The following is a 13,733-nucleotide window of genomic DNA, read 5'->3' on the forward strand; positions in this document are numbered from 1 at the left end:
CTTTCCCGACATCCTCATCAGTATTTGCTGCCATTTTTTTTTAATTTTAGGGAGTCAGTTTTGTTCAGGACCGCAGCTCCAGAGGAGCAATCCATGCCCCAGTGGATAGGCCCACAATCCATACCAGCAGTACTAAGTGGAATCTGGGTTAAACAACAACAAAAAAAGCACATGAATAACTGCTGGGAAGTTGTGGTCAGGCAAGAGGAAGAATTGAAGGGGAGGAAAAATGTGACGTGGATTTGAGCAATATGCATTCTATGCATACAGGAAACTCTAAATAAAATAACCGAGATCAAGATTGATAGACTAAGCCAGATTATACATTCTTCTGGCCTACACATGTGCGTGCACTGGTATGTACACCACCACACATATGTACATGCACCACACATGTGTATATACACATCACACAAAAATAAAAAAAAATCTAAAGGAGAAAATGAAGAGCAGTTTTAAAAGTGAGTGAAAAAACTGAAGAGTAGATGACAAAAGCAGGCAGCCATCACACAGTGGTCCAAGCCCGTCCTTTCACTTTCCAGTAATTACCTAGAATGTTTAGGTTGTGACTAGGGATTTTGTTTGCTAGAATTCTCTTGAAATTTAGAGATAACTACATTTTCCTAACCTGCATAACATTTTAATCATACAGCGTTATCAATTAACAAAACTGGGAGTCTTAAGGACAATCTTCATTAGGTACAGAGGCTTGAGTCAATTGGGAATCTACTTCAGGGAAAGAAAGAAAGGTAGAGATGTAGGCGGAGCCCACTGATGGCATTTGGAATAAAGGTAGAGATGTAGGCGGAGCCCACTGATGGCATTTGGAATAAAGGTAGAGATGTAGGCGGAGCCCACTGATGGCATCTGGAAGGAAGGTAGAGATGTAGGCGGAGCCCACTGATGGCATCTGGAGGGAAGGTAGAGATGTAGGCAGAGCCCACTGATGGCATCTGGAGGGAAGGTAGAGATAGGCGGAGCCCACTGATGGCATTTGGAATAAAGGTAGAGATGTAGGCGGAGCCCACTGATGGCATTTGGAATAAAGGTAGAGATGTAGGCGGAGCCCACTGATGGCATTTGGAATAAAGGTAGAGATGTAGGCGGAGCCCATTGATGGCATTTGGAATAAAAGTAGAGATGAAGGCAGAGCCCACTGATGGCATTTGGAATAAAAGTAGAGATGAAGGCAGAGCCCACTGATGGCATCTGGAGTGAAGGTAGAGATGTAGGCGGAGCCCACTGATGGCATTTGGAATAAAGGTAGAGATGTAGGCGGAGCCCACTGATGGCATTTGGAATAAAGGTAGAGATGTAGGCAGAGCCCACTGATGGCATCTGGAGGGAAGGTAGAGATGTAGGCAGAGCCCACTGATGGCATCTGGAGGGAAGGTAGAGATGTAGGCGGAGCCCACTGAGGGCATCTGGAGGAAGGTAGAGATGTAGGCGGAGCCACTGAGGGCATCTGGAGGAAAGGTAGAGATGTAGGCGGAGCCACTGATGGCATCTGGAATGAAGGTAGAGATGAAGGCGGAGCCCACTGATGGCATTTGGAATAAAGGTAGAGATGTAGGCGGAGCCCATTGATGGCATTTGGAAGGTAGAGAGGCGAGCCACTGATGGCATCTGAGGAAGGTGAGATGTAGCAGAGCCCACTGATGGCATTTGGAATAAAAGTAGAGATGAAGGCAGAGCCCACTGATGGCATCTGGAGTGAAGGTAGAGAGATGTAGGTGGAGCCCACTGATGGCATCTGGAGTGAAGGTAGAGAGATGTAGGCAGAGACCACTGATGGCATCTGGAGGGAAGGTAGAGATGTAGGCGGAGCCCACTGAGGGCATCTGGAGGAAAGGTAGAGATGTAGGCGGAGCCCACTGATGGCATCTGGAGGGAAGGTAGAGATGTAGGCGGAGCCCACTGATGGCATCTGGAGGGAAGGTAGAGATGTAGGCAGAGCCCACTGATGGCATCTGGAGGGAAGGTAGAGATGTAGGCGGAGCCCACTGATGGCATCTGGAGGGAAGGTAGAGATGTAGGCAGAGCCCACTGATGGCATTTGGAATAAAGGTAGAGATGAAGGCAGAGCCCACTGATGACATCTGGAATAAAGGTAGAGATGTAGGCGGAGCCCACTGATGGCCTTTGGAATAAAGGTAGAGATGTAGGCGGAGCCCACTGATGGCATTTGGAATAAAGGTAGAGATGAAGGCAGAGCCCACTGATGACATTTGGAATAAAGGTAGAGATGTAGGCGGAGCCCACTGATGGCATTTGGAATAAAAGTAGAGATGTAGGCGGAGCCCACTGATGGCATCTGGAGTGAAGGTAGAGAGATGTAGGCAGAGCCCACTGATGGCATCTGGAGGGAAGGTAGAGATGTAGGCGGAGCCCACTGATGGCATTTGGAATAAAGGTAGAGATGAAGGCAGAGCCCACTGATGGCATCTGGAATAAAGGTAGAGATGTAGGCGGAGCCCACTGATAGTAGCTAAAGGAAGTGTAAAGAGATGGCAGATATTAATGTTAATGTGAGTCTAGGTGACTGAAAATATGGTGGAGACAGTAGCACAAATGAGATTCATAAGAAGACGGAGAGCACATTAATTTTTAACAGACTTCATGGCACAAAGCAGGGGGTTCAAATAAATAGAACTTCTCAGAAAATATTAAGAATATGTACCACAGCACAGGAGTTACGTGAATCGAGTGAGGACTCCTTAGTGTAAGAGTCTAAGGCCAGAAGAAACTGAAAAGGGGCTGAAGAGAATGGCAAAGTAATGCCCCCAACGATGGCTATATTTGGAATAAGAAAAAAGTGTCACACTATGGAAAGCACAGAAAACTGCAGCGTTGAAGGGAAGGTGTCAGAAAGGACAAAACAGACCCCCAGTCACTCTGAAGCACCAGCAGGAGATTCTGAGTTGGAGGCCCAGGTGTTTCAGATAGCAATGACAGAATGAAGAGAAGTTTGGGAACCAGTTGAAATTTTGTATACTGAGCTGTGAGATTCTCAAACCCACAAAGGACAGCTGAGCATCATGTTCCTGCTGCTCCTCTGAGGAGGGACTGGAGATAACTTTCCATATTTACATAAGGTGACCTTGGGCTTGGGAAGGAGCATGATGAGAGTGAAAAGTAGGGTTCTGGACAGCAAGCACTGCCCATTTATATCTCACTCAGCATTAGGGGTCTTCTGAAAGCAAGGCATGGAAAAGTTTTCTCCCGACAGTGGAATACCCCATTACTCTCCATCTCTTGTCTTTTTGGGGGGGGCATTCCCACAATGATATGACATTTGGTAAGTCTCATCTGTGTACAGATGCACTATCCACTGTGTTCTTGTAGTTTACTTCTTTCAGTCATACTTTTCAGTTATTGTGTAGATAAATGGGCAGGTGGAGGTCACCAGAAGTTTGAAAAGGACAGCCAGTATACAAAAGAGGAAGTAGAGATACTCTGCAGTTGATACTCTTGGATATATGGGAGAAGTTATGGTATCCACAGTAAAGGAAAGTGTTTCCATGAATGAGAAATCATACATGAAAGCTAACAGTCAAAATGTGGTTTGCTCTTTGAAGGATTAAGTCAATGACATTTCCAAAAGATTAGATCAAAAACCAGGAAGAAAAAGAGGAATTCAAGCAAGAAAACCTACCTACCTACCCAATCACCCACCCACCCACCCAACCAACCAACTACTCACCAACCAAATGGCCAACTAACCAATAACAAACCAACCAACTAACTAGCCAACCAGTTGCCTAACAAACCAGCCAACTATAATCAACTGACCAACCAACCAACCAGACAAAAATCTCAAGATTATAGATATGTGAAGAAAAAAAATTGAAACATTAACTGAATTGTTTTTGGAAAGTTCAACATCTGGTCCATAGGAATTCAAAATTAAAGATGAAAATAGAAGGAACTACATGTTTTTTTTTAATAGACAATAGCCAAACATTATTCAGAGAGTGAGAGATCCTGGGATAATCAGCCCTAAACAGGATGTTTCCATCAATCTGTCCCCTCAAGGATCAGGGAACCCTATGGAAGACAAGGCAGAAAGAATGTATGACCCAGAGGGGGTTGAGGACACCAGAGAAGCAAGGCCCTCTGAGTCAACATGATCAAGGCTCATATGAGCTCCTGATGCAGCGTGCACAGGACCTGCACAGGTCTCTCTGTATATATTAGAGCTTCCAGTTTAGTGTTTTTAGGGATTGCTAAGTGTGCAAATGAGGGGGTGGGTCTTTGGGTCTTTTCTTGGACTCTTTTCCTTCTGTTTGCTTGTCTTGTCCAATTCTGGTGTGATTTTTTTCCTGTTATACTTTATTTGGTTTTATTTTTTATTATCCTTTTGAAGCCTGCTTGTCTTCTAATGAGAATCAGAAAGGGAGTGAATCTAGATGGGAGGGGAGGTGGAAAGAAACAGGGAGGAGTAAAGGAGGGGAACCATAATCAGTATATATTGTGTGAGGGAAAAAATCTATTTTCAATAAAAGGCAAAAAAAAGAGAGATAGTAGATTTTTTTCCTCATTCAGTTTACACAGATCAACTTCACTATGGTTGAAAAGTTGTTTACCAAGGTACAATAATATGTGGTTTTAAAACACCTTAGAAGCAAGCCCTACAACCAGGAATGAGTGTCAAGCTGATTTGGGATTTCTCATTGTAATGTGCCTCCTGAAGTCGTAGCTTAGTGGTAGAGCGTTTGCTTAGTGTGTGTGAGGTCCTGGTTCAACCCCACCGCAGAAAGTACCTAGCTCAGAATTTGACTTCTAGGAGTGTCTTCTGAGATGCCTTTTGTGTTATGTAACCTAGACAAAGGCTACACACACTTTGAGTATTGACATCACTTGGTCTGTGTTCATATCGCCCCATCTCATTTGACCTTTCCTCCTCTCAGAGGCCAAGCAGGGGTTGTGAGTGCTTGGGTGGGAGACCACCAAGTGATGGTCTACAGGTCAGAAGGTTTATAGTCTGCCTGAGTAAGCCTACAGTGTGTCTGCCGATTTGTTAGACTAGGGTCTGTGGTTTGGGTTTTCTACAAATGGTCAGTAATACAGTTTCTGTGTGCCAAAAGGGAAAAAAAGAAAAAGAAAGGAAAATGCAAGTATGTGTGTAACAATAGGAGTTTTCAAAACAAGCTTTTAATGACTCACATTCAAAATAACAATTTGTGGGGGGAGTTGTGCAATTTCACTTAGCTGGGGCTCAGGGTTAACATTCCTTATGGCCAAATAACTCCAAATGTTTACTTGTGCAAGTATCTCCATTTATTTATTTATTTTTGGGTTTTCAAAACAGGGTTTCTCTGTATAGCCCTGACTATCCTGGAACTTATTCTATAGACCAGGCTGCCTTCAAACTCATGGAGATCCACCTGCCTCTGTCTCCTGAGTGCTGGGATTAAAGGAGTGTGCTACCACTGCCCATCAAGAATCTCTCAGTTTCATGTCCACAAGCACATTTGGGACCAGATTTGGTTCAGAGCTATTGTGAGTCATTTGTTTAGTAATCAGGGTTTGCTGTTTGTTTTTTAATTTTATGTTTGACTTGATAACAAACTGTAGCCTTTTTCTGGGCCCTACTACTGTTCTATACACCTGCATGGAATTGTAGCCAGCCACCCTGGGCCCTCCTCTGTTCTTGACTTTCATTTGTGTGACCATCCAGCACTGTTGATGTCACTGGGGGCTTGTTAGCTATGGGGACTCTTGGGCACACCCCCCATGACAAAATGAGGATCTGCACTGAAATTATATCCCCCGATGGTTCCTACCCATGTTAAACTCTGAGACGCTCCCAGTTATCATAGACTATTCAATCTTACCCAGCTCAATTCAACCAAAGGTTCCTCCAACCTGATCTAGCCCAATACAGCCAAGGGTCCTTCACACAAATTCAGTCCTCTTACTCTGCTGAAGCAAAACGCCTGCAATAGGATCATTTATAAAGAACAAGGACTTATTTTCTCAGGTTTACATGTTAGGACATGCGTGATCAGGGCTCAGCAACTTCACTTGCTTGGTGCAGGCTGATGTTTGGTCTATGTTGCATCCTCCAAATAGGACGAAGGTTGTGACTTCACAGAGTGGAGTCAGAGGGCAAAAAACCATACTTCTTCCATCAGGCCCCTTTGTAAGAACACGGAATTCCATTCATGGCTCAGTCACCTCTTGCAGTTCAAACATCCAACTACTGTCCCATTGGAGATTAAATTTCAATGTGACTTTCAGAGAACATGAGATCATTTAAACTATAGAATGCATTACTTAGACAATCTGGAATGGAGTTTATTGTATAAAGAGGATCTAAATGCCTGTGTTTGCTACTGCAACGTTAGGCCAGTGAAATTGGTTCCAATCCAAATTTAATCTGCTCCATTAAAATTTTTTACTGGGGTGAGATCACAGCATACCCAAAGCAGAGTGCCATTGATCAGAATGCACAGATTTTAAAGTTCCTGCAGATCTGTATTTACAAGATTGAGCACAATGGTTCCAAGGGAGATATCAAATAATATATGCTTTAATATTGGCTATGTGACTACAGACAAGCCCGTAAGAGCCTCGAAGCTCTCATAATTTATATTATTATCCCACCATGTAATACTTTTCAAAATTAAAGTGCAATGAAATAAGAGAAAGTTGGAATTCACTCCAGAATTAACCCTTTGTTTACTGTTACATATTGAAGCAAAAATATAATAAGTAATGGACACACTAAGATCTTTAAGGTATTGGCTAAGCTTATTAGGAAGACTATGGAATTTTCATGGACAGTCTTGTTTATGGAATCTAGTGTGCCAGTGTGCTACAATAGCTTTGAAATTCTACTGAGATTTTAGGACATTCTTGGATCCTTCATTTAGCAGCTTTTCCAGAACAGAAAATGAACTATGCAATGACTTCATGATCACGTGTTTTCTGCCTTTGGGGAAGATACTTCCCACTATTGTAGTGTGTCAGGCTAGAGAGACAGCTGAGCATTTAACGGAACTCGCTGATCTTACAGATAGATGATTGTGTTTGAGTCCTAGAACCAACATGGCGGCTCACTACCGTCTGTTCCAGGGGAATCTGCTGTCCTCTTCTGGATCCTGTGGGTGCTGTATGCAGGTATTAATAGGGACTTACATGCCTGCAAAATAAAATACTCATACACATAAAATAAAAATAAACTCCCGAAAATCGCCCTGTGTTTAAAAATACTTTAGTTATGCTTCTGGGTTTGGGTGGAACTAGCCTCTATCTCTGTATTGTTTCTCTTTGAACCACTGATCTCACTTCAGGAGATGGGACTCAGTGCCTCTTAATTTTTGAGTGTGGAAGAGATCATTCCTTTGACACAAGAGCCAAGCATTTCTCTCTATAAGGCATCAAATGTTGCTTCAAACAGTGCACTAGGTCTGTCTACTTCACTCCAAACTTAGTTCCAACTTTATGTTAACTTTAAGGTCTGAGGTTATCAATGTACCTCTGTTAGACAACTGAGCAACTAAGAAGAAAACTTAACTGCAGCCAATATCTATTAAAAGTGACTCCTGTACCTGTTTGCAGAGTTTTTTCCATTAAATATTTTTTGCAATGGGTCTATAGGATATTTCTTGGGCAAACTCATCAGTTTGACAACCTCACAGAATATAGTAATTCCAACTAGGTCTAGCCTCACATGCCTGGAATAACAGTGTTCTGGTGGTTGAGGCAGGAGTTGGGGGGTGGGTCTGCCAACAGTCTCAAGCTCAGTGTGGTCCAGGACGGTTAACAGCATGAAGGGATTGAAAAGTAGAAGAAAGAGAGAGAAAAAAAAGAGTGAACCCTACTTTCAATTAACGGGACTGAGACAGGGCTTTGATTTTAAGCTAACCATCACTTCCTTTCCAACCCAAATGGGAACTTCATATAACAACCAATGATGTGAAGTAGTAGAAGATACTCGTATACATAAATAGGTCAACACTTTGCTTGAACTGTATTACAACAGGCTGTTACAATCAAAATTTTCATGGTATTTTAAAGTATATCTCACAGGTATTTGTATTTTGTCTGTATTTTGATTTAAATGATACTTTAAAGACAAGGGGAATTGTATTCTTAGTCTTTGTATGGCACTTATTAGTAGTCTTAATTGGGTTCATTTTAATCAGATAAATACTGTCCTGTGTCAGCACTCGCTACTGAATGCCACAGGTTACATGATTGTAATCAGTGCTAAGGAAAGAAATACTCATGGTGTAAACAATTTTGTGCTATGAAAGTCTGAAGCAAAGTATGACAATGTATGATGGGATAAATCACAATGACATTATCAACTTTAGAATCTTGGTAAATTAAGGTTGGCCTTTTATTAGGGAATATAATCCAGATAAATATGATCAGACTTTGCATGGCATAGTTCTGGAAGGCGTAGAGGTTTCTTTTTCTTTTATGATGTCTCTCATGTATCCCAGGCTGGCCCCAAACCCACTCTGTCGCTGAGGATGACCTTTGACTCCTTATCTTGCCTTCATCTTTTGAGTGCTAGGGTGGCAGGCAGGCGTCACCACGCCTGGTTTATGATGTGCTGAGGATGAGTTAACTTCTATAACCTAATAGCCACATATAGTTCAATAATGGAATAATACTAATAATTCTAATGGTATAGTAATAATAATAATGGTGTAATGGTAACAAAATAAAAAGACACTATCTTTATGAGCTTTGGTATATCAAATTATGGATTATCATACATCTAAAAGTAATATATATATATGATGATGCCCATGTTCAAACTAGGAACTCATAAATATATGTCCATTCATAGTTTATATACCTATATGCTTCACTCATATTTTCAGGCATTTGAGTTCAAAGTAGAAAGAAATCTTAGTATTAGGCTCACACAATTATGTAAATTGGTATCAGAAAGTATCCTTGGTATGGCTTTCATGTCTTGGCGAAACTTGTTAATCTTCCATAATCATAACCAGAATATGGAAAACCTACCCAAATATCTAGTTTAAAAGATGCATATCATCATACTTTTATATTCCCATAGCAAAACATTATGCAAATAAATGAACAAGTATGCAAATGACTGAACAAGTATGCAAATGAATGAATGAATGGAGTCTGGCTTAGAAAGAACTGAATTCACTATTCCATACCCAGTGGAGCCAAGCTCCATTTCTTTTGAAGTGTATCTAGCTTTCTCTTTTCCTGCCCAACAGGTCTTGTTACCTTTATTTGCAGGGGGATTATTTAGTTCAGCAGCAACATCAAATGATGTACTAGATAATTTTGCCACCTTTATTCATGAAGGCATACCTAGAAGAATAGCCATGATTTCAAATACGTCACAGAGAAAGTTGATCAAATATAAACTGAACTTAAGATGCTTTATTCTAGGGAGGATTTCTAATTAAACTCTTGTAGCTGTTTTGTTGGTCCGTTTCCTTAAATTGGGCCAGATTTAAATTTTCCATGCATAAATTTGGTAGCTCTGCCTGTAAGTTTCATGATACTTGTATAAGACTGCCAAGATTTTTGACATTTTGTAACTTCAATGGATCCTTGCTCTCCCCATATGCAACTTTATTCTGTTTCAATAGTGACTTCACAGAGTCATGCACACAAGGTCCTATCTACTTTCACTTGTGTCTTCACTGAATTAATACTGTTTTCTTGGATTTCTGCATTAGCAGAGATTAAAAAAGCATGTTTAAAATTCAGAGGTTGTAAAGAAAAATTAGGATTTGTATTTGGCTAAATGCTATTACAATAGTGACAGGCCTACCTTGTGAGAAGTTAATTCTGGAAATGTGTATGCTAAAGATCTCTGTGTGGATAGCCATAGTCACTCTGATGATTTTAGCCACCTTGAGTTCTAGCCAAAACCAAACACCCTCTGCTCTGATTGGTGGAATCATGCTCACGGGTTTAAGGAATACCAGGAAACACACATGAAGCTGTGACTCCCGTGCAGAGAAACAACAGGAAGTGTTTGTGGCTGGAAGATCACAGCCTTTGGTCCTTAAGGAGAGACAGAGCGGGTCAGACAGCTGGAAAAAGAAATCCGCAGTCTGTCCTTGACGCTTGCAAAGGAATCATGTCTCAACTATCGACTACAATGTTCATTTGTCCTGTGTGGTATTTCCCAGGAGTTTCCCTTTTTTTTTTTTTGCGTATCAAAGGACAAATGGTGTCCCCTGCAAATGACAGCCCATCATCACCAATGCTTATAACACTTCCACTGATTTCTGGGCTGTATTCTTGGCACCCGTGGCATGCCCAGTGCTTTCAAGCCTCACATAGCAAAGTGACTCAAGATTTATGCAGGCTATGCCCCTCAGAGAAATCCCAAACAAGTCAAGTGCAGACCGTAGCAGTTCAGGGGCAGAGAACACACTGGCTTCCCTGTCGCGCCTGCCCTGTGGTTCCCTGACAATGCCTTACTGAGCATGGCTGGAAGGGCATACCCATTTGAAAGGACTCAATGACTTTTTCTCCATTAACCAGATGGATTTTATTTTATGGCTTAATGTGTGTGTCCTAAGGAAGCTATCTTAAATTGTTCCACTGCAAAAACCTTTGAAAATCATTGCTATACCCCTTACTAACTGAAGAATTACTATGTGGAGCCTGTGAATCAGACAATTCATTTTTCCTCTTTCAGGGCTGGAGACAGAACTCATGACTTTATTCACGGTGGGCAAGCACGTTAGAGCCGTATCTCCGTGTTCACAGTACTAACTTTTAATAAATTTTGTTACTGCTTTGGAAATTAAAACTGTTACTTTTTTTGAGATTCACTAAGCATCTTCTCCTTTTGAGAACATGTTAGGGACCAATTTAGGAATGAGGACGGTGCTGCTGAAGGAATGTCCATCTAGTGGTGTTCAGAATTTCACTCTTCCACTTCCGATGAAGCACAAAATGGTGCATTGAAGATGTCACGTTGGTGCCTGGGTAAAGATTCAGGGACCTGGATGCTACCACTCATTATCGTATTTATTTATTTATTTATTTATTTATTTATTTATTTATTTATTTATTTATTTATTTTGAAGTTTGTGAAAGCTGTGTACCTACTCACTGCAAGGATTCGTGCATTATGCCCTGTCACCTGGCAGAATGCACTCAGGCAGTACCCTGGTCAGCCCAGGTGCAAAGGACCCCTTTAAAAGGAAGACAACCCCCCCCGCTCTCTTTCCCTGAGGCAGACAGGGATTTTCCTGTCTTCCTCTTCTCTTCTGTCTTCTCTCTGTCTCTGTGTCCCTTTGCCTCTTTTTCTTTCCCCCTCCCTCCCCTTTCTTTCTTTCTTTCTTTCTTTCTTTCTTTCTTTCTTTCTTTCTTTCTTTCTTTCTTTTTTTTTTTGGTTTTTTACGAGACAGGGTTTCTCTGTATTGTTTTGGAGGCTGTCGGTCCAGCCCGGCCTCGAACTCACAGAGATCCGCCTGCCTCTGCCTCCCGAGTGCTGGGATTAAAGGCGTGCGCCACCACTGCCCGGCCTCCCTCCCCTTTCTATAAAACTTCTCACTAAGCTCTGTCTGCCTGGCATCTTTGTGCCCACCTCGGTAACCCTCTCTTGCGGTGGAATCCACCAAGGTCCCCCATGAGCTTTATCATAACATTCAGTAGCATGCAGCTAGTTTACAGGGTTTTTTGTTTGTTTTTAGGTTGCAAACAATTCTCTCTGAATCCTACGTTGTACTTACTAATGCATGCTGACAAGAATGGCCCGTCTCTCTTAGCCGGAAGTAGATGGTGGCTGAAGTAATCCATAAAGGGAACCAGAATTAATAACGGCAGGATGCTGAGGGCATTCATTAGTGCGATTGGCAGAGGAGATCCGCCCAAGTTCCGGTTGGAATTCATGGTCTGAAGATAATATCCCGAAGGGATCTGCGTGTGAGGGAGAGACGAGTTAGGCAGTGGCTTACCTTTGAAGGGTGGGTACTCTGTCAGATGCCCCGCCCCCTCGAGCATACTCTATGACAGGTGACATGGATGTCCCATAGTTTTTCAAGACCCAGTAACGAGCTGACAAAAAGACCTGTGATCTTGGAGGCCATGTTCAGTTCAGTGTCATTGTTACTGATTCTGAGAACTCTGTTTTGTTATTTAGCTCACTTTCATAACTTTGTCATCCAGGCAGTTCAGGTAAGGAATCAGGTCATATGAACCCTCCGTACTCAAACTGACTAGGTTTTCATGGACATTAAAGCAAAAGCCACCAGAAAGGGTGAAGGGTGTTTGCTTTCACTCCAATGAAACAAATCTGGGGGCCCAGGTTGGAATCTCTAAATGACACCTAGGTTGGCAGCAAAATAGGATTATTTATTATTTAATTTTTCCAAGGGGGGCGACGGGGAGACACATGGGCTGTCTCTGTGAGCTTCCCAGAAGGCCTTTCTAGCCTCAGCCATGCAACAAGAACAACAAGGCCAACTTTTCTGTGCTTGTGGCTTCCGTTCAATTGCTTTCATTTAAGGCTTCATGTGTGTGGGCTCTTTGTCTGTATGGTTTGTTTGTTTGTGTGTGTGTGTGTGTGTGTGTGTGTGTGTGTGTGTACCATATACATGTAGTGCCAACAGAGGCTAGCATCAGATTGATGAGGGAGGTCAATGCAACATGGAATATAATATATTTATTTACCAGAGAAAGAACTCACACACAAGCTGAAAGGTCAGAAGCGTGGCAGGCTTCCAAGAGAGAGAGCTTACTTTTTCTTTCGCTTCCTTGTATCCTCACCTGTGCCCGTACTTTTGTCCACGCCTCTTTTGGGTGTGGACTATTTCGTGAGCTCACCCCTACATCAGATCTCTCTGGAAGGTTGTGAGGTACCACATGACTGGTCCAAGATGCTTCAGGCCTGTTACTCACTTTCAAGATGATGATGGTGTGCCAGTTGTAGTGGTTTCCATGTGGAATGTCCAGTCTTCCAAAGGAGTGTGTGCTTGGACACTTGGACTCCCAAGCATGGTGTTGTTTGGGAAGGTTGTGAAACCCTGAAGCATGGGACCCTAACTGGAGAGAGTGCACAGCATGGGGTGAGCTTTGAGGTTTGATAGCCTGTCTCTACTTCCTGTCTGGTCTAAGTTTTTGGATTGCAGGCTCGATGTGGCCAATTGATTCACGTCTTGTTTGTCTTTGCCCCTTCTTGAACTGGGAGCCAAAATAAGGTCTTCCTCCCTCGAGTTGTGTTAGATATTTTGACACAGTGATAAGAAAGGTTCAATCCCCAGCACTCATATGATGGCTTACAACTGTATGAAACTCCATTCTGGGGGACCTAACACCCTCTAAGAGACATACATGAAGCAAAACACCAATGCACATAAAATGAATAAATAAAGCATTAAAAATCAAGGAAAAAAAGAGACGGATAGACAGTAAGAAAGAAAGAAAGAAAGAAAGAAAGAAAGAGAAGGAAGGAAGGAAGAGAAGGAAGGAAGGAAGAAAACGAGAGAAAGAAAGCTGGCTGGTACACTAACCAACCTGGACTTAAGCTGTGTGGAACAGCTCTCTACTCTATATTAATACAAGAGAAGACAGAATTTTTAAATTTCCTTTGCTCCACCTCATAGTCTCAATTGACCACAAAACCTTTTCATATTTAAGGAAACCCCCATGCTAGCTAGAAACCCCCATGCTGACTAACTCTTACACTAGCTTCTGGTCTCTTCCTATATGCCAAGCTCTGAGGAGTGGGACACGGAACACATGACATGGGCATTGCTTCTCGC

The 13,733-nt window shown here is 42.3% G+C and overlaps 1 protein-coding gene across 1 annotated transcript in view; it reads right to left on the reverse strand.

The window, feature by feature from the left end:
- The window catches only part of Slc15a5 (solute carrier family 15 member 5), a 102,172-nt gene that overhangs the window by 53,772 nt on the left and 34,667 nt on the right, over positions 1 to 13,733 (reverse strand). The window contains exon 5 of the mRNA XM_040743455.1: positions 11,703 to 11,889. Coding sequence (XP_040599389.1) covers positions 11,703 to 11,889 — 187 coding nt within the window. The remainder of the gene's footprint in view (positions 1 to 11,702; positions 11,890 to 13,733) is intronic.

This window comes from Mesocricetus auratus, unplaced genomic scaffold, assembly GCF_017639785.1.
Source record: "Mesocricetus auratus isolate SY011 unplaced genomic scaffold, BCM_Maur_2.0 Super-Scaffold_100001, whole genome shotgun sequence".
In the NCBI taxonomy this organism is placed as follows: domain Eukaryota; kingdom Metazoa; phylum Chordata; class Mammalia; order Rodentia; family Cricetidae; genus Mesocricetus; species Mesocricetus auratus.